The 24863-nt window shown below is 38.1% G+C and overlaps 1 protein-coding gene across 14 annotated transcripts in view; it reads left to right on the forward strand.

Moving 5' to 3' along the window:
- Nucleotides 1–3087: 3087 nt before the first annotated feature.
- The window catches only part of PTBP3 (polypyrimidine tract binding protein 3), a 43123-nt gene continuing 21347 nt past the window's right edge, over nt 3088–24863 (forward strand). For 3 of the 14 annotated variants that reach the window (XM_038124220.1, XM_038124232.1, XM_038124233.1), the window contains exons 1-6: nt 3530–5149; nt 6954–7045; nt 17760–17831; nt 20405–20568; nt 21433–21579; nt 23913–24077. In XM_038124220.1, the coding sequence (XP_037980148.1) occupies nt 17807–17831; nt 20405–20568; nt 21433–21579; nt 23913–24077 (501 nt within the window). In that variant the 5' untranslated portion in view covers nt 3530–5149; nt 6954–7045; nt 17760–17806. The other 11 variants (XM_038124226.1, XM_038124222.1, XM_038124223.1 and 8 more) reach the window with 11 other exon arrangements.

Consider the following 24863-nt stretch of genomic DNA (forward strand, 5'->3'; position numbering starts at 1 on the left):
TAAAATAGATCAGGTTGACTAATTGCATCTGTCTACTCATATTCATATGCTGAGCAGACAAAATATCGTGTACCCAGGCCCTGATGCTATAATTGGATCTGTGCATACAGATATCTGTTCTTCCTCGAAGTTCTATCTAATTAAATCACAGTATATACCTCTTTAAAGTAAACAAGACTATCATTCAGTTTATATGTCTGTATAAAAGAGGCAGCTGGAAGCAACACATCCGTTCAACACAATCACACACATCTAATTTACAGACAGCATAACTCCATGGACTTCCCTAAAGTTGCAAGAAACATGAATTTGACATAGGTCAGGAAGAATACAGTTTAAATTAATGAAAAAAAGAGAAGAAGCTACAGACATAACCAATTAGAGAAGCAAGCTGAAATTAATAAATAGAATAAGGGGACCAATTAAAAACAAACAAACAAAACCACAAATGAACAAAACCTCCAAACCGAAAACAAACAAAAAAAAATCACTAAAAGTGTGACAGGTGAAGTAGAAATAGAACTCCCAAAACCCAAGTTTGCTTCCTAGAAGTGTTTTCCCTCACATTATCTTTATCTCTCTCTCTCCCCTTCACTCGTTGCCTCCCAGGAAGGGAATGATCAAAGTTTTCTTCCTTTCTGTTGTTCCCTGCTTGTGTTAGCAACCAGCTCACAGGCCCTATCGCAAAGGATTTATTTTCTTTTTCTATTATAACAATCTATCAAAATTTCTATTGGCTTTGTGAATTGCAGTTGAAAGCTAATTTAAAAGCATTCTTCAATGGCAGCAAAGTTGAGATTACTGGCAAAACACACTTCTTTCTATTTTATAGTGTACAGAGCAATTACAGGAGAACCCTTATAGTATTTTTAAATTACGTTGTATATTTAACTTGTAACAAGAAACATGTGTGCTGAGGGATGAAACTGTATGTCATTTTTCACAATCTGACCTCTAAAGAAAAGTTCTTTCAAAGGACTCAAAAATCCTTAATTTTTAAATTTATATACATATAAAATTTAATTACTAACATATATAAAATATATTCCAATACATTGGAAATATTGAATATATTAGTATATACTCATATATGTGTATGTATGTTCTCGTAATAGCCTATCTAAAATAGATACATTGATATTGTCACTTCTTTTTCTCAATAACTGATTCAAACATAATAATTTCTGAGTCTGCTGTTATGCATAAAATTTATTTTTGACCCTTAAGACTAAAATCCATTTTTTTCAAACAACTACTCCTCAAAGTACTCCTTTGATCATGGTGACTTGTCTTGTTCCTGTAGTTTGTGGGGGAACAGAAAAGCGAATTTCTAGATGCTCCTGTATTCTTAGGAGTGAAGTCTATCAGACTCACAGGACACTCAAGAATTGTCCTGTGACTGTAATCCATTTGATTGAGGCTACACTTTTCTTTAACAACACAGCCCAGAAAAAGAGTTAGCTCAGGGAATCCCACCCTACACAGGACATAACCAGAGGAATGCAATGCCTTGCAGTTACATGAAACACAGATATCTCTATCCGGTATCTCCAGGGCACCTCTTGCCCTTGGGCACCCACTTCTAGGGGGCAGGACATAGACGCAGCTCACCTGAACTGCACACAGCCATGAGTATGTCACCAGACCTTGCCTGGCATCACCCAGTTTCCTGCTCTACTCTTCAGTCAGGGGACTAGACATCTGTCCCCTGCACCCAGGTGATGTGGACTTCTGAAACTCTGCTCTGGGAAACCTGGGGTGGAGATGGTGTGGAAATCTGGTGTTATGGCGTGAGTAGGGGAGTGTAGCTGTGAAGGGGCCCTGATCCCAGCTCAGGTTGTGCAAGATTGACTGCCAGAGTGTCTCCTGGTCAAGTTTCCCATTCAAGTTTTCCAAGTTTTTTCAAACTTCCCTAAGTTTCCTTAAGATATGGCTCAGTGAATTCACAAACCCACACGTCCAGCTTTTACATGGACAGGGGCTGACCGCCTTTTAACAGCTCAATAGCCAGTCCTGTACCACATGGAGGGACGGCACAACCAGCTTCCAGGTCAGGGACAGCACCTGAATCTCATCTGGTGGTGCCAGGTGAGTGGCCAACTTTCTCCCTCTGTCCTGGCTATCATGGGTGCTCTGTGGGACCCAAAGGGCAGGAGGACACCGGGGCCCTCAAGGGATGGCAAAGCCCCTGAGCTGTGGCTGCTCCATGACCTGTGGCTACTGCCCTGCAGAACTACTTGCAGCACTACCGGCTGGGGGAGGAGTGGATAGGAAGCTGCCTGGCAGAAAAGGACCTGGGGCGCTGGTGCTAGTTGACAGATGATGGAACATGAGGTAGTAGTGTGCCTAGCTGGTCAAAAAGGACAGTGTTGTCTTGGCTTGTACCAGCAATAGCACGGCCAAGAGAATCAGGACAGTGAGCATCCCCTGACCGTCACAGGGCACTGGTGAGACCGCGCCTCAAGTCCCGCTTTCAGTTCTGAGCAGGAAAGACACTGGGGTTCTGGAGGGAACCCCGGGGAAGGAAAACATAACTGAGGAAAGGTTTGGAGCCCAAGTCTTCCGAAGAGCAGCTGAGGGAGCCGAGATGTTTAGCCTGGAGAAAAGGAGGCTCAGGGGAGACCTTACCACTCTTTCTACCAGCGAAAGGAAGGTGTAGCCAGGTCGGGGTCGGTCTCTTCTTCCAGGCAGCCAGAGACACGAAAGGAAATGGCCTCGAGCTGTGCCAGGGGAAGACATTAGGAGGAACGTTTTCTCAGAAGAGGTGATTAAGGTTTGGAATGGGGCTGCCCAGGGAAGTAGTAAAGTCACAGTCACTGGAGGTGTTTAACGAAGGAGTGGACGTAGTACCATGGTCTAGTGAACATGGTGTCCGGTCACAGATTGGACTCGATGACCTCGGCGTCTTTTCCAGCGTAAGTGATGCTGAGCGACCGATGCCCCGTTCCCGGGCCCCGGGGCGGGCGGTCGAGGCCCCGGCGCAGCCCGACCGCGCCCCACAGTGGCGGGACTGCCGCACTGCGCAGGCGCCGCGGAGGAGAGGCCGGGGGGGGCGGGGGCCCTCGGTGCGCCTGCGCCGCGCTCCGCTCCGGGGCGGCCCCGCCCGCGGGCGCTCCCCGCCCGCCCGCCGGGCCGTGCACGGGGTCCCGCTCCGCCGCCGCGCCGGCACCGCGCTGGGGGGCGGGTGGCGGCCGCTGGCCGCGGGGAGCGCCCCCAGGGTTCCACCTGGTGCCGCCTGCGGCGGGGCGGTGACCAGCACATCCCGGCTCCTTCTTCCTCGGAGCAGCGGGGGTGGAGAGAGAGAGAGAGAGAGGGGCTGGGGGAGGTTCTCTCCGCCCCCGTCAGAGGGAGCGGAGAGAGGGGAAAGGTGGGTGTCGGAGAGGGGCCGGGTTTCGGAGGGGCCGGGCTTGGGGTGGGGATATTCCCGAGGGCTGCTCCGCCAGGTACTTGTGGAAGGAGGAAGCCGGCGGCCGTCGCCGAGCTGGAGCTGAGCGGCCGGGCGCTGCCGCGGGGAACTTTGTGGTACTCAGGGCGTGCGGGTCTCGCTTCCGTTCCCTTCCTCTTTCTTTTTCTCTGTTTTTCTCCCAGGGCGGCCGGCGTCGCGTTTTCCGCACGGCCGTGGCCAGGGCCGGTTTCCTGCCCCGCGGGGGCCGCGGCTGCGGGCCGGGATGCGCCGGGAAGCGCCGTTCCGCGGGGCTGGACGCGCTGCCGTCCCTTCGCCGGGCGGAGGTGTCGGCCGCCGCTCGGGGCCTGTGGTTGCCCGGGTTTTAAACTTTATTACGGAGTTACCCCTGCTAAGGTGGCAAAAGAATCCTTTGGCGCTCGGGTTTCTTAGCGGTGGATCGCGATGAGTTTTTGGGTATTTGCGGTTTCACGTGGTAGTTGAAGTTTAGTACCCCGAGTCTGGGGGGTGCGTGTCTTTAGCAGGGAAAACGTGAAGCCGCTGCTATTCGCCTTGTCGCTGGTGCCTGTTGGAAGTGGATATGTGGAAGGGAGCTGATTGACATCTATTCTGTGGAGTTAATCAATAATCAGAATGGTTATTCATGTAATGCGTTTTTATAGACCTTACTGAAAGCCTTGACTGTGCAGCAGATTGTTACAGGGATGAAGTTTCTACAGCATTGTAGTCCTCAGAAGATTAAAATATTTTAAACAAGTCTGAATTACTGTGCTCCCGCTGCTGGGATAGTGTGATGACAGCTGTATGTCTTGATAAAGTTTCTCAACTTGAAACTAAGTAATAAACCCAAGTTCATCGTGTGTACTGCTAACTTCCCTGGCTGCTTTTTAAGTGAAAATTTGATTGCTGATATTTTTCCTTTACCTCTTGATGTTTCAAAATCCAAAGTCTGGGTAGCTTGGCCATGGCGGGAAATTCAGCTGCGCCAGGAAACTAACCATGCCTAGTGTTTATTTTTTTCATTGTAGCCATATGCAGAGGTGAAAATAGAAATGTTCATAGAAGTCAGCACTTCCAACTTCACGCAAAGGTGTACACGTTACGCTAACTTAAACTTGTGTCCTGCGTGTCGGTGACATATAAGACCTTTGCTGTTCTTAAAATCTAGGTATTCTGATACAGAAGTTAAGGCTTCTTTTTCCCTAGTGATTCAAAAAACTTCCTGGCATCTTTTAACACACTGTGGTAGTAGAAGCCTTTGTAGGGAGACCTGTTGATGAGAACAGTCTTTTATAAATGCTGATTATTCAAACAGCAAACAGTCTTAAGAGGTAGCTTTTTTGAAAAAATTAAAAATTATACTGAGTAATTCTGCTATGATCAGCATTTTTTCCAATTTGCTTTAAAAGTGCGTGTTGCAAAATTTTGAGAGAAGACTAAGAAAGTTCTCACTGGAGGGAGAATATTTTTTTTTAATTAGTCAAATGTGCTTGTGGAGGAACTTGTAATTTTGTTTTTCTTGTGTTCTATTTGAGAATACAGGGTTTTATTTTGTTTTTTTTCTCTTAAGTTGTGGAATTGCTATCTAATGTGGGTCTATTCCTATGCTGTCATACAACTAGTATGATGACCTCTTATCCCAAGTATTTTTTAAAAATTTTCATAAAGGTTTTATTATTTCAGTTCAGAAAGGAGGGAAGAAGAGTCATGTCTCAGTTTGTGTACTGCCCTGAAATACTAATATAGGTAATTTTGGCCTTGTTTCTGGTTTGGGTAGAAATGATGCAGGTAAAATAAATGTAGTTTGTAAATTGTACAAATCTAACATTGCAAAGTAGAACCTCCCTAATAAACTTGCTTTTGAGACAGTGAAACAAAGACTATAGACATATTAAAGGTGTAAACATAAACTGAGTGTTTTTACAGAAATTTTCTGAAGTAGAGCCTTTATGTGTTTCAGTGAAGATGCAGGTGGCTGGTGATAACTGCAAGTTTGAGTATGCTCCGAGATGCTAAGTGCTGCCTGTGACCCTTCAGGATGACCTGGGGTTTTTGAGTGATTTGAGTTATTTTTTTGTTGGAAGATGCTAAATACCTTCTGAGAATTGAGTGTCATTGGTTAAAGCAAGCTATTGAAGTGTTGGTTAAAACTGCCCTAGTAAACCTAAAGTAAAACAAAATTTTCATAAGCTGTCTTGTGACTTTTTATTTTCAAGGGCATTTAATTAAAAAAAAAAAAGTAAAAGAAGAAAAATTACATTTCCATGCTGCTTTAATACAGAAATGAAACAGAGGCATCAATTTCTTTCTGTGGAATGCTGAGGCTAATTTAGATCCAAACCTTATATTTAATAAAGGTGAGAATATGTAAAAGTAAACACAGATAAATAATTTTTATTTGGATCAGAAAAATTCTGTAAAAAGCTGTGAGAATTTCAGTTTTATGGCAAAGAAATTGATTCTTTATTTAAAGTTATTTTGTTAGCAGGAATATGTGACTCAAACTTAAAAAAGTCAAAGAAACCAGAGTGGCGTTAACTGTAATTTTTTGTTGGCTATCAAAAGCAGACAGATATGTACCTAAACCTATGGGTGTTTATAGTTGAGGTTAGTGGCCTAAGTTTATAGTTGGGGTTAGTAAGAGGGAAACTCAGGAACAACACTATACAAACAGCAGCAGTATTTCCTTTTCAAATTAAATTTGGTCATTCTGGTACCAAATCTTCAGGTAACAAGACTTTGGAATTCTGGAAGATTATGCTCAAGCTTTTAAAGAGTTATTAACCACTTCTTGTTATCCATAGATTTCTGGCTCAGAAGCCTTTTTAAAAAATTTGTATTTTACATAGAATTCCCTAGTTTTTTTCCTATAGTTGCTTCATAAATACCTGTTTTTAACCCACTTTGAGTTATGTGCTTGTGGAAAACATGTGTTATAGCCTGGTATGAATGAAGTTATCTCTTCTTCTGAGCTTGCTATTCACTCCCAAATCTTGTTTACTACTACTGTCTGATATAATCAGAAATGGAAACAGTCTATCACAATCAAAAACATGAAAATAGCAAAATATGAATAAATCTCCTAGTTTCCCTAGCAATTGTCAAATTGCTGTTCATTTGATTTGGTCTGTAGTCAAGACAATTAATCTGCTTTGTGTACCCTGTCTGGGGAGATAAGGAGTTGATTTGGGTTCTACCAGGGAGTATTTATCAGGTTTTCTGCTGAACTAATCCTGTGTTAAGTGATAAGCACAAGTGTGTGTTTGTAAACTTTCTCTTAGAGAATATCCTGATTAAACAAAATCTTGTGTCAAAACATGAGGATGGGTTAGTTATATCATAAAATAATGCCTACAGCTGTTATTTCAAGTTGCAGTTCTTAATTCTTTTGCACTCATTAGCTGTTGCATGTAACTGCACTTTTGTTTTTGGTTTTCCTGCTTTTGACCATTGTATATGTTTTGTACTTACGGTTTCATTTGGTGCTGCATATTTTTAATGAAAGACTATATTTAAGAGACTTTTTCCCCTTTTTCTTTTCTCATTTCAGCATGTGAAAGTTGTTCCTGTTTCTTCAGGTCTGTGGATGTGAGCTTTACATTGGAGTTAGAGGCAGCATTTTTGACCCTCTTTGCAGAGTGGGTAGGTGAAAAAGTATTTGGTCTACTGCCGTTGATACCATTCTTCCCTGTTCTTGCTGTTTCCCTCTTGGCTGAAGTTGTTGAAACTCAGGTCTGCTGCCAAAAGAGCAGCACCATCCTCAGCAGTGCATTTCTTCACCTCCCTTACAGTGCAGCAACTGTCATATGTGAACTGCATGGTAAAATAAATTATTCTGGTACCATGCTGCCTTGCAGTTGTTAGTCACTGTGGTGAGGGCTGTGAAAACACAAGGGTGAGGAATGAGATGACTGCCTTTGCTCTAGCCATAGATCAACTTAAACTGACCAGGAAACCACACCCTGAATTTCTTGTGAAAGCCAATAGAATGAATGCTCATATGATTCAATAAACCAACCATTATCTTTGCAATTGACTTCCTTATTCACACTGAACTACTAGTAATTTAACTTGTTGCCATTCTTACTCATTAAAAGACCTGGTCTATTGCAAGAGCATTTAAAGTCAAGAAGATAGATTATTCTTTCTACGCAGTGAGTAGTAGAAGCAAAGGAATCAGAGTTGTGTTTGCATGTGTGCACTCTGTGAAAGTGTGCATACTTTACACAGCTGCAGAGGTGTATGGTAGGCTCAGTGCTCTCTATTAGGATTTTACCATTTAAATGAGATGTTACTATTTTCTTGGAAGGTGGATTGCATTAGTCACGGGAATAAGATTGTCCAAAACCAGTTCACATATAGGCAGAAATCAAATCTTACCATGTCATCTGCTTTGGGTGGGACCAGACCATATGGTAAAATCAGGGAATGGTAACTCTTTCCTTGTCTGTAGGTTGCATGGTAGCTACAACTGAAGTGGCACATGAGAAGGATGTGACAAAATTTTAGAGTATTGCTCCAGCTTTTGATCCGTCTTACTAGGGGATTCCAAGACTGCACTACTTTGGAAAAGATAATAAACATTTTTAAAGCAAGAATTCAAGGCACATTTTTACACTTCCAGCATGATAAAATACTTCATACTTCATTTGAATGTATAAATTATGCTTCAACACTTTGAGATACGGACTCCCCTGTCTTAAAGGTCTTTTCCATCCTAAATGATTCTATGATTCTGTATGTCTTCAGGCTTTTAAACATAGTGTTTTCTAGGCTAAACACAAGTACTGTTTGAGAGTCAGCATGAAATGCATGATGGTGCCATGATCCCAAAGAGCACTGAAAATGAAAAGAATATAGCATCCAAGTATTTTATTGACCTGTAACATTAAGAGGTGATGTAGTTTAATTAATAAATTGCATGTAGTCCCCCTTGGTATTTTTAGGCCTTCTTTGTCTTTCTGATTGTGCTCAGCTTAATTAGGATTTTTTCTCTTTTTTTTCCCATTTCTGTAGGTTTTTTGCCTGTTCACTTCCTCATTTTATTATACATAATACTGAATTCATTTTCTTACTCTTCTGATTTGTCAGTTCATCTGTTTCTATTTTCTAGTCTCTAATTTGTCTTTCTTGCTGCATGTATGCAGACAAGCTGTTTGTTCTGGTCTTGTGTTACCAGGAAAACTACTCTAGCTTCATGTCTGTTCCTTCCCCTTCATCTCAGTTATCTGTCCTTTCCTAAAACACAATCAATGTTGAAGTAATTAATGTGAAGTTATTCAGTGCACAGTATATGACCTTGAGTATGGTGGAAACTGTACTGCAAAAAGTAGTTTCTGTGGAGGAAGCTACTTGAACTCAAAAGTAGGTGATATGCTTGTTTTTAATTTGATTTCTGTCAGTTTTAGAAACTTTTTTCTGTTTAATAAAACCTGGTAGAGAAACTGAGTTGTCTTAGTTGTCATTAATTTGAAATTCTGTCATACAAGATTCTCTTTCTATATAATTTTCTTCTGCTGTGTACAACCCTGCTTGTAAATGTTCAACAGTTTTCTAAAATAGAAAACAAATGTATGGAAGTAAAATGGAGTGCTTTAAAAGTGTGAAAGAAACTTGAAAATGACTCTTCATTGGTGAATCTTTCCTGCAGTGCTCCATAATATACTATCTGTAGGGAGATCAGTTTGCTCATGTTAATTTTTGTCTTGCCATCACAAGTTTCAACTGCACGTGTGTATATTTGTATGTATGTACAGTAATGGGACTTCTAGATATATGAAAAGGTCACTCTGTCTGTACTGGTCCTCTGTAGCATCTGCTCTGTGTAGCTTGTTTTTGGCATATAATGGTTGCTGGCTGTAGCACTGAGGATTGGACAATAAATGCAGTCTTTGGTGTAGAATCCTGAAGTAACAACATTATAATTCATTAGAATTTTTTTATTTTTGTGAACTTTATTTTGGACACGTAGGATTCAGCTCTTTTATGTACAAAATTGGTATTTTTAGTGCATGTGTGTAGCCTAGTGTGTTGTGAAGAATGTTATGCTCTCCCAGAGGAGCTGTTTATCATGGTACTGGTTGCTGTTTCAGTGTGTACCTTTAAATATAAGGAGAGCAGCTCAGAACGCACGCACACACACACACACACACACACACACACACACACAAAGTAGTGTCTCAGCAGAATCCAGAGTTCTCTAAGTGTGCAATCCAAAGACTAGATTTGAACTGTCCTAGACTGAAAAGAGTTAGTCATCAACCAAATGGACAAATTAAAACTGTAGACTTTCCAAAGGTGATTACTTGTTTAATAACCAGTATTTTATAAAGCACAGAGTATTAATAGGGTGCATGGATTTAATTATTGATAAAATTCAGGAGTTGTATTTGCTTCATAGGTTTTCTTCTCAAAATCATGTTTCTTGCATAGCTGGTTGTATGTTTTACTGTTAAATCACTTCACAGTATATTTTAATCAGGGAAGAATAAACTTTTACCAACTAACTTGTGTGTTCCATTGAGAAGTGGAAGAAATTAAGACTGTTAGAGGATATATCACTGTGAAGTAATTTTTCCAGAAGAAGAAGTGAAGGTGGGCCTGAGAAGCACAGACCACTGCATGAGAGAATTTCTTAGAGTGAGAAACTGATAAGAAACATTGCGAAGCAGAGAGGAAACTAAATACACATGACAGAAAGGACAAGAACTGTGGGGTTCATAGCTGGGACCATGTTTTCCTTGCATGCAAACTACTCTCCTAGAAAGCATTAAGGAGTAATTAAAAATCAACTTGCAAATAAAAATATCGAATCTAGTGTTGATCTTGAGACTAATCTTTCACGTGCTAGAACAATTATTCAACTCATAATTTATGTGGTAGACATAATCAAACAGACTTTTATTTCCTTCCAGCCTCTTTACTTTAAGTGTGCAATTCTTAGAGCTTTTAGTCCTAGATTTAAATGAGTGTTTGTGCATATGAATTTCCTTTTAAAAAAGAAGTAAAAATTCTTCTCTTTTGGATGAAATCTTTAATTGTGAAGCAGAAAATTCAATAGGCAAAAACCATACAGTCAAGAACATGTGTCTTTTGAGTGTCACAGCTAAGTTGAGACTGAGAAGATTTTTTTTAAACTATTTGTTGGGCTCTGAAAATTTGTAAGTTAGATAAAGTAGTTTCATGCTTTTAAGTTAAATGATTGATCAGTTAAGAGTCAAATCTTTTTGACTCCATCTTCCTCTGAATCTGTGAACTAGAGTTAAAATGAATGCTAAAAGGGATGCTTTAGATAGCAGTTTTGCAGAAATTTTGATTGCTATTGTGATCCAGCTAGTTTTCTTTCTCTTTCTTCATGCTATGCAAGTTAAACTATTTCCTTTGCAAGAGGAAAGAAAATAATCCACAGTTCATCACATTTTTACTTTTGTCACAGTGGGGTTTTTTTCCTTTAATCTGTTTACCATCACCTTTGCATAATTTGCTAGCATCTTTCAGTCTTCTTTTCAATTTTTTTAATACGTGTTATTACGTAGCATAAGTGTTGTTATAGATCTCTTAGCAGTTGATTTAAATGGAAGAATCTCTTTTACAGCCTTTGACATACTAGTTCTTTTGTTAAAACCCCTCTTGGGTTTTGCTGCTACCATATTGTTTGGCATTGGTGGAATGGTTTCTTTCAGCTCTTCTTCATCTTGATTTTAACCTTTATAAACATCTGGTTTATAAATTATAAACCAGATTGTCAAGTTATGGTACTTTATAAGGCTATGTAAATTTTCTTCTGACCAAAGTCAAGAGAGATGGATTACTGGTGGTTTATTTGGGATCCTGGATGTTTATGGCGTGACTTGTGCATAGTGAGGTATAAAATGATCCAAAACCCTACATAGTGTGGCATTGTATAGATACATTTGTGACTTGGAGTATAAAACCTTTAATTTAAGGTCTAGTATCTTCATCTGTACATCTGTACACTTCATTCTGTATAGTGTTTATTTATAGATATGTTCCCATATTCACTTGCTTATTAAGAATAAGAATGAAGACTGTTAGTAAGGATTGTGTTGAGTGTTCTATTGATAATTTGAAAAAAATATATATGTGAAAGGAGTATATTGCAGTAACTTAAGTAAATTATCTTCACAAGAAAAACTGTGTTAACTCTTTAAGGAAAACTTAATCTTCACATATAGAAGGCTTAAGCTGCCTAGGTAGCATGGACATCAGTCTTTGTTTTCAGTCTAGTTTGTATTTATACCATCAGAAAACAGTATTTGTGGAAATTGTGAATTAGTGACATATCACAAAGAAAAGCAGCCATCTTTGATGACAGTTTCAAAGAAAGCTCTGCCTCTGCATCATGATGCCTGCTGGATTTCTGGAATATTCAAAATGTCCTTTTCTTATTATTGTCCTTTTGGATGAGTTTAAGGCTTTCACACTAAGTCGAGGTATTTCTGACTTTAAGAATGAAATGTGTATTTTATATTAATTAAAAAAACTACACTTGTCATTCTTAATTTTACAGCTCTTGATAATCACATGCTCAAGGTTGCTTTTGCATATTTTGCATCTTCAGGAGGAAAATGTTATTTCCTTATGTTCTTGCCCTGTATCTAGCATAAATGCAAAGTACATAATGTTTTTCTCTTCACATTTTAATTACTGTTACATAACTCTTTTAAGGTGTGCAGTACCTTGTTACCAGTACAGGAGCGAGATTCAGTAGTTGACAACTGAGGCAGTGGAGTAAGATGTGTTCTGGCAGAGCCAGTGAACACTCAGGCCTACAGAAGAGCAGCCATCAATGCTAAGACAGTGCTTCTAGGGTGACTGGTGATCAGCACCTTGAGCTTGTGTTTGGGAGGCGTCTTTACAGCAGAGGAAAAGAGGCTTTCTTATTTGTGATCACTGCCTGTAATTTCTTTCTTCTTCAGCTTACTGTAATGGTAGGCTTTATCTATGTAAGGTCAGTTTATTTTTAGTATATATACATGGTTTTGAATTTTCTTATAGTTTGACTCCACTTTCTTTGAAATCGTTATTTTGGCACCAACAGCATTGTACTTCATATTAAATCCCCATTTTGGATGTAGGAGCTGCATCTCTTTTGCAAGCATGAAAGAGGAAGAAAGAGTAAATGAATATGGTAATTATCTAGAGACATGCTGCAGAAGTAGAAGATAAGTAGAAGTTTTCCTTCTTCTCATGACCCTTAGCTTTTGTTTTCACAGTCAGATTCTATAAAAATTAATGAAGTATGCAATAGAACAGTTAGTTTAAATATAACTATGGTTATCACTGGTATAGCTTGAAATTGTCGTGTTTTGAAATTTTCTCTTTTGGGACAAATTTCAAGTAGTTAATTTGTTCTGCCATGTAGAATCTTGTAGAAAAATGTATAGTTTTAATTTACATGCATGGAGAGAGGTCCTTTTTGAAAGAATTATTTTCCATTAAAATTGCCCATGGTCTTTTTCTTAATGAAACCTATGATCATATTCTTTCTTACTGTTGATTTAAAAATAATACCATAGAAAGATGAATAGCTAAATTCTAGGAAAACCATCAATACAAATGTAAGTTTCTCTGGAACTATCCCATTTCTGATTAATTGAACTGTACTGAAGAATTTGTGACTTCTAGAAAATGAGAGGGGAAGAAAATACTGCAGCTGAATGCTCAGGAGAAGGTAATAAGGGAGTTACTTACAGCTTTTTTAGAAATTAAAAGATTGTTTATAGGATTCAGTGACTCCAGAAGTAGTGCTAAATACTAAATACCTGCCATAGTTTTAACACATGGGCATGTTCTAAAAAAAGGATTTTGCGGTACTAGACTTATCCTTCTGTTTCCAACTATCTGTGACTCACAAAGATTTTAGAAACTTAAGAGTTGCTGACTTTCAGATGTTTATGTTTTTTGCTATGAATGCAGTGGGTTTTATCCTGGAATTGCAGAATCATTAGCATAACTTATTATGAGAATTTAAAAAAATCGTAGAACAGCTGAAGTAGTTTCAGGACAGGCACCTGTTGCTGTAGTCGGTTGTGTAATATGCCTTATTTAGTCAGGGAAATTGATCTGGTAGGTACAGAAGAATACTTTGTTTCACTAACCTATCATTGAGTGCCACACTTTGTGGTGGCCTCTTATTTGACTGTTTACTCAGCACTGTAGATTACCTGTTTTTAAAGAAATGTCCAAAATAAAACTGAGCTTTCTAAGCAACTGGTTTCTAGTTCCTACTGAATAATACTAAGAAAGAATAAACTTAATTTAGCTGTAGCTGTTCTATTGCTCTTGCCTTACCTGTCGCCAAGTAATAATCCCCAAAAAATGTAAAAATTCTGCCTTGAAGTAGGAGAGGTGGAAAGTCTTATGGTGTAAAAAAGGGAGTCTTAAGATCTTAGGAGATGATTAATGTGTTTGGAATGAGTGCAGGAGTAGAGGAGGCTGTTGCAGCCTTGGTTTGGTAGCTGTCCTTGTTTTGAGCTATTCCATTTACCTCATTTACCACAGTGTGAAAGAAGGAATATTCACCATGTAATTGGTACAGTCAGGTAGGCAGGTGCTGCTTTCTGTGAGGTAGGCTTTGTGCTGGAAGAAGTGTACACCAGGGAAGGGTTGGGCAGCATGGTTACCTGTCCTGCCTGCCTGTTAACTTTCACTGTGTGGCCTCATGAAGAACTGGTGCAAGCAGCTTGCTGAGGCTAAGCAGCTCTCTTACCCCACACGGTTGTGCTGTGAAAACTGAAATGGATTTGGTGGCACAAGGGCAGTGTGAGCTCCTGTCTCTGCTTAAAGAAGTGCTTGTCAAGTGTCTATGAACTGTGGACAAGGAAGGATGTCAAGGTAGTTTTTTAAGAAGGATTTGTCTGCTCTTTTTACAGTTTTTCAGCTGGACTTAAGTACTGGATAACTAAGAAGTAACCAATGGAAAACTCGTGTACAGAGAGAGAGATTAGGGGCATGGTGGTACTCTGTCTAGCCTCTGTAGAAAGATTCAGTTAGAATCCTCTAAGACAATATCTAAGGCACACTACCCTATTGTGTGGAGTTTTTCAGCACTAAAGGCCTCGCAAACCCAGAGCATTTGTCACCACATTAAATGTTTCATGTTACAAAGTACTTTAAAAATATCTCTTTCCCTCTATGTGGGAAAGAAAGAGATTGAGCAAACGGTCTTTACAGACTGAAGTTTTGTAATTTATTTGTGTATTCTATATGAACAGGGTTGTGAAAACACTGAAGACGTAAATGCCATCTTTTTCATTAATCCAGAATATCTTAAACATACGCATTTTGTACTTCAACTTGCACAACTGCCATGGTGTCAGTTTATCTTTGAATCTTCTAGAACATTTTTGCATTTGGTTTGGTTTTGCTTTCAGTCAGTGAATGAGAAGGTTTATCATTTATAAGATGGCTAAACAAGGAGATGATGAAAAGCATCTTTTTAGTATTCTTGTACTTGAGAAATACCTTGATCAGCCACCTGAAAAAACAGTGGCATTCCTAGCGGTTTTCATATACTACATCCTTCCAAGGGGAATGCTGTAGTTAATAAATGTGCTGTAATTGTTTGGGTGAGTACATAACTTAGTATTGATACAAAAAGTTAAAGATTGGAGGAGTGTTTTAGTGGAGCATTCAGGCAATAGCAAAAAGTATAACCAAAATCTTCAGGTAAAATTCTAAATTCTTTTGTAAGAAACTAAATTTTTTGATCAGGGCTCTAGAATTAGCAAGCCTAGGCCAGGCCAGTTATTCTACAGTGTCTTGATTTAATGTTTAAATGTTTTGTTTTGTTTTTTAATGCAAACATAGTTAAAAGTATGTAAATTTAAAAATACTCCTTGTATCAGTTTGAAGATATGAAGACAGACATTTGAAATTATGATGGTTCCCTGTATTGTAAGAAGCTCAAAGCTTTGTTGATCTTCTTTTAAACCAAATAAAACAGTTGCATAGCTGATGAGCTTGGGGTTTAAATAGTTCCTTTGTGTTTTCACTGCTGTAGTAGGTTAATGGTTGTCAGTGTAATGGCAAAATCTAAGAGACTGTCTTAGGATATAGTGACTGAATTTTGTGTCAGTTTGAAGCACAGGCACATGTCATGGATGAGAGTTGTAATTTTGGTATAATTTTTCTCGTGTCAAAGCTGGTTTAGTCCACCATCCTGGAGCAGCAGTTCATTGTGTGCTGCAGTGAGCTACAGCTTCAGTTTTACAGATACAGGCCAGTTACACGGAGAGTTGTATAACAGGTCACTGCAGCCATCTGCATTGTGTTTCTTTGTGTGTGTGCTAAAAATGGAAGAGGTTAGAAAATATTTTCTTCTGAAAATGTCTGAGGTTTTTTTTTTAATACCAGTGTATATGCAATTAAATATGAGATTGTAAAAATGCATGTTGGACATGGTAATCCACCATGTTTTTTCACAGCCTTCTGGAAATATGCAGAGGTTTCTTCTGTTGAATAAATGCTAAGTTAAAAACCAAATTAAAGCCTCCACAACAGTAGTTGTGTCAGTAGTGGTTTTTCTTCCTGCCCTCCAGTAAATAAAAGGAAGGTTTGGTGTAATGAAGGACCATCATTAATACTTTCTACTACATCTGCACATACAGCTTTTGTTTAATTAGCATGATATGCATTTTACAATCGAAATATGGTATTTAGGTACAATACCTGAGTGCTGGTATACTAAATGTGGTGCTAATATGAGAAAATTAATATCGGTATTGCATATTAATTACATTCTAGTATCTGTGCAGGTGCAGTGTGATATGTATGATATCTAGTAACCAATTAATTGACATTTCTTTAAAATACAGGGTTTGTATTTTTTAGTTTTCTTAATGTAAAAATTATTTTGCTATTTGTTACAATTAGATGTTGTATTTAAATATCCTGTTAAGATGCAGTTTCATGGTTAAAAATAAGTTTCTCCTGTTGCTGGAGAGGAATGAACACACTCATGTTTTCTTCCATCCACACTAACACCTGTGCTCCTTCAGGAGCAGCTAAATCTGGCTGAAAAGGTTTTTAAGCACCCTTGCCTAGTCACAGTCTTCTGTTGTGAATGACTTTCCCGCACTATGGAAGCAGCAGGAATGCATGATTAACAAGGATGAGGACAACCTAATTGCTCCTTTTAGCACAGACCCCATATAAGCCAGTACTCCAAAGCAGTGTTTTTGCAGCCGATGCAAACCAACATGATGGCTTATCCTTACCCCTTTCTTTGCAGTGGATCGTGCCACTTCTCAATGTCTCCTTCATCTGAATAACTAATGTAGCTCAGCTCAGAATGCTGGTAGGCTGGAGAATTGATTCATCTCATAGGAAAACTCTTGGGCACTGGACTTGATGCAAGATAAACAGTTGGAATATTGGACCAAGGGCAGTTCTCTTTCCACCAAAGTGATGAGAAGCTGTTTGGATCAACTTATTCCATCTTGTAGAATCATTCATTTGGTCTCTTTTTTTCATTAAAATGCTTTTATGGAAGAGGGTGGTGAAAGTTTATGGAAGTGGGTGGTGAAAGGTGAAATGCAACTGCCTTTCAGATGTGTTTTGTTTGTTCAAGGTGTACCTTGTTTCTTGGTGGCGTTTTGAAGGTGATGCTTGGCTGGGATATTACAGCAGTCTGAATGAGTAAACAGATGTAACTGGAGCTAGATGCTGATTTTTTAATGAAGGACATGTAGTACTCAAACTCATTTCTGTCAGTAGTTAGAGCCTGAAATTGTTAACTTTCTTAAAGCAAATACTTTCCTCTTTGTCCTAAGAATTTGATGGTAGGTCACATGTATTTTTAAAAAAAGTACTGAAACCAGTTTGTCTTCATTTTGGTTTTGTTTTGGTTTTTTTTTTTTGGTTTTTTTTTTTTAATGTGCCATGGGTGTGTTTAAATATGTCTCAAATTAGTTTTGCTCAAGGTCCCCTGTGTCCTGTTGCAAATGCAGATTTTACCTGTGTGGCTGTGCATTTATGGAAGTAATGTTTTATTGCAGACATAAAGCCTGCAGCCAACTCATTTCTTTTCTTAAGCATTTGTTATTCTTGGTATTTTAAAAAGTGAACTGTAGTGGGATAGATTTAAATCAGTGTAACATATTGATTTAAATCAATAGTGTAGCATGGCTGAATTTGCTGATTTATTGAGACATGGGAAAAACTTATGTTGTTGGCATTTTTTCCCCTGAAAAACAAGTTCCTGGCAGTTGTGAGTATTGTGTACAGGAAGGGGGTGTTCTTGGGAAGAATAAGTAAAGGGAGTTTTTGCACTTTTATATTGACCTTTCTCTGTAACAGCTTTTACTAGTAATCTTGTTTTTAATTTCTTTAGTGTGGTCCTGACAAGCTGCTTCTGGTGTCAGTAACAGACCTTCTACCATGAGCAATTCTACTTCAGCTACAGGTATACATAAAAAAAACCCAAAACAACAACAAACTCAAAATTCTTCAACTGTTCTTTCTCTGTGTTGTTTTTTTTTTTCTTGTTTTGTGTGTGTATGTTGAGGAAGATGCAGTAAATGTATGTGTTCGTTTACCTGTAGTTTTAGATCAGACAGGAAGTTGAAAGTGAGAGAAAGCTGATACTGCTTTTGTTAATATATATATAAAATAATATTTCTAGCATTAGGTGTACTTGGAGTGTTAATGACTAAAGGTTGCATGAAGTAACTTTATGTCAAATAAATTAACTAAATCATGACATAGACAATTGCCTGTCAGCAGTGGTTTCCAAATAGTTTATTTTATATCAGGGCAAAGGACAGAGCAGATCACCTTTTGATAAGTGTCTTAAAACTTACTATATTTTTGGTGGGGAAGAAGGAGGAGTCTGAGGAGCTAACTTGAAAATTTTTCTTTCTGATTTCTTGCACATGTCAGGTTGTTTATACTTCTGCTGATCAAATCAATGTGATGTCCAAATGTTTCTGCTTGGCTTGAAATAGCATTAGCTTATAGCAATGTAATAGCTGAGATATATATTATTAATTAACATTTCAATGACTGATCCTTCGCAGTGGTATCCAAGATGTCTAAATGATATAGAGGTTTTTGGGATATATTACTAGGTGCTCTCATTAATAATCATATAAATCTAAAATAAAATATGATCACTATTGAAATGCATCTTTTTACCCAATACAGCTGCTTCAGCTGCAGGACTTGTTTTCTTTTGTTATGTTTGGGGTTTTGGGGCTTTTTGGTCTGGTGGGTCACATATCTAAAATGTGTACCTCTCTACCTCAGGCCGCTCAGGGAATACATTTGTACCAGTCATGAATTGTGATTGTAATGAACTTCCCTTTGTACATCAGGAACCAATTTTCACTTTGTTCATAGGGCTTCTTTTGGTCTGTCTGAGAGCATTTTTTACTTTCACTCGATTGAGAGTACAATTCAGAAAGGTGATCACCTTTGGCATGCTTTAAAGAAATGTTGAATCAATTTTGAAATTTGGATGTTGGAAGATACAGATGGTTATCACTCTGCATCAAAATTAGTATTGAACCACAGCTGGAGAAAGAAGCATGATTTAAAAAACTATGAGGATTTATATTTGAGATGTGCGAGCTTTTATTGCCAATTCAGTAACTTAGCTAAAGTTTAACAAGAAAAGAAACACTTCAACAGTTAGCCACTTAGCGCCATTTTGTCACCTCTGACAGTGTATCAGAACTCAGAAGATACTGCTTCTGCAAGAGTCTCTCATATAAAACTAAAGGCAAAATTCATACTAGGCTTCATTTCCTGCTTTCTTTGCTCAAACATTCCTTAGTATTAAGTCAGGGACATTTTGTCCATTTTGAACCTGAAAAGTAACAAAATAGGTTGTTAGAGTTTGTGTTTAATATGGCCATGTTTGTCTTAAAGTTCATATTTTTCAGAATGCATACAGAGCACATGAAGCCATTTACAATTTCTTGATGGAAAAATCAATGCATTACAGACTTATGGGTGGAGAATTGTTAAGTGTGGTATGGCTGGGGCTTTGATCATTCAACTTGAAATTTTACAGGCTTCCAGTAATAAAAGTACCCTCTGTAAACATCCTTATGCAGAATGACTTGTGTGAACCAGTTCTCAGCCTTAGACTGTATGCAAAACCTGCGGCAAAATCTGAAGTTTCTTATAAAGCTCATACAGAAATTTCTTCTCAATCTTTTGTGTTTCTCCTTGGAAGGCTAAATGCAACAGATTAGATATTAAGGCTATCTCTCTTGCCTCCATTGCAACTGCTTCTAGAACAATATGCTTGTTCCAGATAAGGTGTTCTGCTTTAAAGTGCTCTCAAGGATACTGAGTAATGTTCCTGAAATGCAGTCATTGGTCACTTACCAATCCAAATCGGTCCCTTACAGGATCCAAACAGGCATATGTTCAAAAAACCCCACTTCTGGCTGTATGTCAAAGTGGAAGTTGTAAGAGTTTGTATGGATTTCATGCTGTCTTTTTCAAAGACTTTTTAAAAATTAAAATACTTTGGAACAGCAGGCTTTCTTTAATAAAGTAAAAACAAACCCAAAACCTCAAATTACCAATTCAGTCACAGAAAGACAAGTTGGTGATAAAAGTAAAATTAACATATTACCTCCCAGTTGGGACTTTCCCCTCTTTTGTGCAACTAATATTTTGTAGATATCTTATGTGGGTATTTGGGGAGAAGTTTCTGACCTCCCATTAAAAAAACCCAAAACAACAGTAAACCAAAACCAATTCTTCAGAAAATAAACAAGTCCAGAGCAAAGCCAGACATACCCCACCCTCCCCTTGCTATCAAGATTTGGAATAGCTGATGACATCTTGTTATGCTTTTCCTTTGTTAGATATGAAATATCCTTTCTTAGGGTTCGAAGAACTAAGTACCTAAGTCAATGTCAGTGCTGAGGCAGCAGTTTCTCTCCTTTAGGTTTTGATATGTACACTGTGCAATGAGTTTGTCTTGTTTACTTGTCTGTCTCCCTCCCTAAAATATTTTAGATAATGAGAAGAAAAAAAGTAAAGGAAAAAGATCGCCATGTTCCCCTTCACGTGTCCTTCATATTCGTCAAATTCCAAATGATGTTACTGGAGCAGAAGTTGTTTCATTAGGTCTCCCTTTTGGCAAAGTAACCAATCTCTTGATGCTAAGAGGAAAAGGTCAGGTATGTAGTTTTCAATGTTTCAATAACAAGAGCAAGACTGAAGATGTGGTTCATGTTACTATAATTTTGATCTTGACCTTGAATGAAATGATTGCAACAGTGTCTAAGTATTTCATTGATAGCAGAAGATTTTCATATTTGTAAATGTGAAAGGATGTTTTGGAATTAATTTTAAGTTTTTAAAATGCTTTTGGATTACGTAATGAACTAGAAATTTGTTAATAATATTGCTAAACATTATATCCACTTTATGTGAGAATATATAGGTGATAAAGAACTGCATTGTCGCTGTTGATGACACATGTCTTCAAAGAGCCTGTCTGCTTAAGTTACTAACATGCATGTAATTTTTTGACATCTGTTTTATCCTATTAGATGTGGCAGAGTAGTGTTTGTGTCATGAAGAAGCACAGAAATCCTAAAAATAATAAACATTCATTCAAAAATTGTCTGGGGTACTGAGCTGGATTAATACAGTGCATAAGCTAATGGATGTTTAATGTTCAAGCTTTTTCAATCAGTATGCATATCAGCTACCTAAGTAATAGTGCTTGATTTCAGGAATTTAACAAATTGATTAGCAATGTAGTACTTTTAGCAGCATTACTTCCCATATGTCATACATATTCCGCCTCTTCTTAAATGACATAGTGTACTTAAAATATAAAACTTTCTAAGAACACCCACAAATTGAATAAAACAGCCCCAAAAACATGCACACACAAATGCATGCTAATGCTGAGTAAATCAGTATTGTACTTTCACATAATCTTTTTCAAGTGAGAGTGAAATTGGGAAAAAATTAGGGTTTCTTCTCTCATGTTAACAAAAACAGCATTGAAATCAGCTATGTATTGGTTGCAGGCATTTTTGGAAATGGCTTCCGTAGATGCTGCTGTTTCTATGGTGAACTACTACACTCCTGCTACACCTCACCTCCACAATCAGCCAGTTTATATTCAGTATTCCAATTACAAGGAACTTAGGACTGACAATCAACATAATCAGGTTGTAAGTACAATGTTTCCATTTAACAGGATATATTGCACGAGTTGTGAATGCATGTGTTAATACAGAAAGTATAAAGGTGTTTTCTGCTTCTCACGTTGCCCTGCCAGTGATAGTGCCCAAGAAGATGGAAAGAGTCTCAACTAGGACAGTTGATCCCAGCTGACTCAAGGGATGTCCCACACTGTATGATGTTGGGCTCAGCATTGAAAGCTGGGGGAAGGACAAGGAAGGAGGGATGTTCAGAGTTGTGGCTTTTTTCTTTCCAAGTAATTGTTACACTCAATGAAGTTCCTGCTTTTTTGGAAATGTTTAAACACCTCTCTGCCAATGGGGGAGCTGTTCGTACACCTTGTTTTGCCTTACTTGCACATGCAGCTATTGCTTTGCTTGTTCAACTGTCTGTAAAGGAACCCATGAGTTTTCTCACTACTATGCTTCCAATTCCCTCTCCCGTTGTGCTAAGGGAAAGTGACTGAGCAGTTGTGTGGCACTTTGCTGCATACCAGGGTTAAACCACAACATTAGTAAATAAACAGGCTGCTCTTCACTATACCAGTAGACAAATTCTGATACATACATTTTCAGTAACTTTTTACAAGACAGGGTCTTCTCTGTAAAATTATTGTGAACGAGCTCAAGTTCAAAAGTAGTTCATCATAATGACCATGAAATCAAGTGAAGGCGGCAGAAGGACAGCTTGTATGAACAAGGAACTCCTGATTGGGCTTAAACATAAAAGAGAGGCATAGGAAAGTTGGAATCATGAACAGGTGCCTCAGGAATATTATAGAGCATTATCTAAACATGCAAGGATATGGTTAGGGAAGTCAAGGACTTTTTTTAAAAGGACGTTATGCCTGACCAATATGATGGCCTTTTATGGTGAGATGACTGGATTGGTGGACAAGACAAGGGGATATTGTTTATCTTGACTTGGGCAAGACTTCCGGTTTTGTTTCCAATAACATCCGAATAGATGAACTGATTAATGAAGTCGAGTTAAGTGAGCTGTGAAGTGATTTGAAAGGCTGAAATGGTTGTGACCAATGGCATAAAGCTGGGGTCCAGTCACTGGCAGAGTATCCCAGGGGTTAATACTAGATTTTGGATTCCTGGATGAATTTTAATTGACCTCCCATTTAGATACATAAGTTATATACTGTGATGTGTATATCATGATTTTTTTTTTCTTTGTAAGAATGTTGACAGTAGTGATTTGGGCATAAATCGTTTATTTGTGCTGACACAAAGAAGTCTTGCAAGCTTGTCAGTCTGGTAAATATTATTTGTGTCTTTCTTCATCTAAGATTGCTGTATCGGTTTGTTATCTGCAAAACCAAACAAATGACAAGATTTTTGTTTTAAGGATGTGGTTTGAATAACAGCCTTTGGAAAACTATATGTATATTTGCAAATAAGACTCCTTGGGTCTCTTTCTGAGTATTTTCAACTTGGTCCTTGGCACTTGCTTTCTTCTATAACAGCATTGTCTGCTTTTGAAAATAAGCTGTTTGGCACTTATATTTGAGTTTTATATAAATTTTAAAGAGCAGAGCAGCTGAATGCTGTTACTCTCCTAGTCCCTAGGCTGAGCCCTGAAGTACAGATTATTTTGCAGTGTTATATTTTTCTGAAACTAGGTAACATGTACCATGTGCTCTGTTTAATATGTCTTCCAAAGAAATAGTATAGCTGAGACATGACTTTAAGTCACAATACTGCATCTGGAAAGGAACATCTCTCCATAGTCCTGCTACTCACAGGAGGTATGAAGACCTCTTTAGGGAAAACCCATGAAAAACAAGAGAAGAGACTTGTGTAATCACAGAATTCTATGAGTGAGATTTGAACCTATTTTTTGTGGTTGATGGTTTTGCTCTGAAAGAAGAGTAGGGTGTACAGGTTTAAGCTTATTCCAACCAAATCTTAGTTCCTGAAGAGAAATAAATCCTAGTAAAGCAGAGCAGACAGTTTTTGGTATGCTGACTGGTTGTTTGTCTATCACAATATTATAATATTGTCATCTATAATATTGCTGGAAAAATGTCTAGAATGACAATAGCTTACTGAATCAAAGAAAAATAGTTACAAAGTAGTAGCAGTTTAACAAAAAATATTTATAATTCTGTTAATTACACTGACTAGTTGTAAGGGAGGAACACAGAAAGTAAGAGTTATGATTTATTTATTAATGTGGGATTTGAATCAATAATATGAAGGAAATATGGTTTTATGAAGTTATTTTAATGTCCTTTTCATTTAGGAGAACTTTGTTTCGGTATGAATAATTTGTGTGTAAAATAACTGCGCTCTCTGCTATGACTTAATTTCAGAGACCCCAACCTGCACCGCAATGTGCGAATGCTGTGCAGCATGGAAACCTGGGTATTACAAGTCCTCTTGCTGCTGAAGGTGGGGTCCTTCCAAGTCATGGTTCTGTTCTTCGAATCGTTGTTGAAAATGTTTTTTGCCCTGTCACTTTAGACATACTGTATCAGGTAATGAGGACTGCTTAAAAAAAAGTCACAATCTGTTCCAATGTTGTTACTGTAAATCCATTAATTAATTTTTTTAATACCTGTGGTTCCTGAATCTTCTGAGTGAGGACTGTCTCTCACAGTCCTAAAATAAGTTCCTGAATTCAGGGATCTAGGTTTGAAATAGTTGTACGTAAATGAAATTCAAGTAAACAGGGCTTCAGTACTCAGATTTTCATCTTGTCTCATTTAGTTCCAAGCTGTGGAAGCAGCAACAAGCTTGAACTGTTAATTCTGCTTTCTTGATGAGCTAGAGAAATACTGAATGTTATGAACTTGTGAATCCATGTTTTAGTACTCTTTCTGCTGAGTAACCTTTGTAGTTTGCTTTATATTTAGGGTTTTATGTTCACTTTTATACCTCAGTGCAAGTGATGTGATATGCAAATTGCTTGTTCAAATCAAATGTGTTTGGGTCTTCATCTTAGAATGGCATTTGACTACCTCTAAGCTTAGAATAATGATAGGCTGTAGTTATGGAAGATATTACTATATCTTCTGCTAGGTGTTTGGGCTATGCAGTTGAAAGCTCTAAGTTTAAAAATAATAACTTTAAGATCACTTCTTTGCGTCCAAAAGATTTGTTGATGCTTTACAAATATTGCAAAGTTTTTCATACTTGAAACTTTTGTAATTAGCAGTAATTTAAGCAGTAAAAACCATGCCCCACATATGGGTTTCTTAAGTAATGCAATTTAGAATAACTGGGATGATTTTGTAGGAACCTGCACTCCTGGAAGATTCTTT

The sequence above is a fragment of the Motacilla alba genome, chromosome Z (genome assembly GCF_015832195.1).
Source record: "Motacilla alba alba isolate MOTALB_02 chromosome Z, Motacilla_alba_V1.0_pri, whole genome shotgun sequence".
In the NCBI taxonomy this organism is placed as follows: Eukaryota; Metazoa; Chordata; class Aves; order Passeriformes; family Motacillidae; genus Motacilla; species Motacilla alba.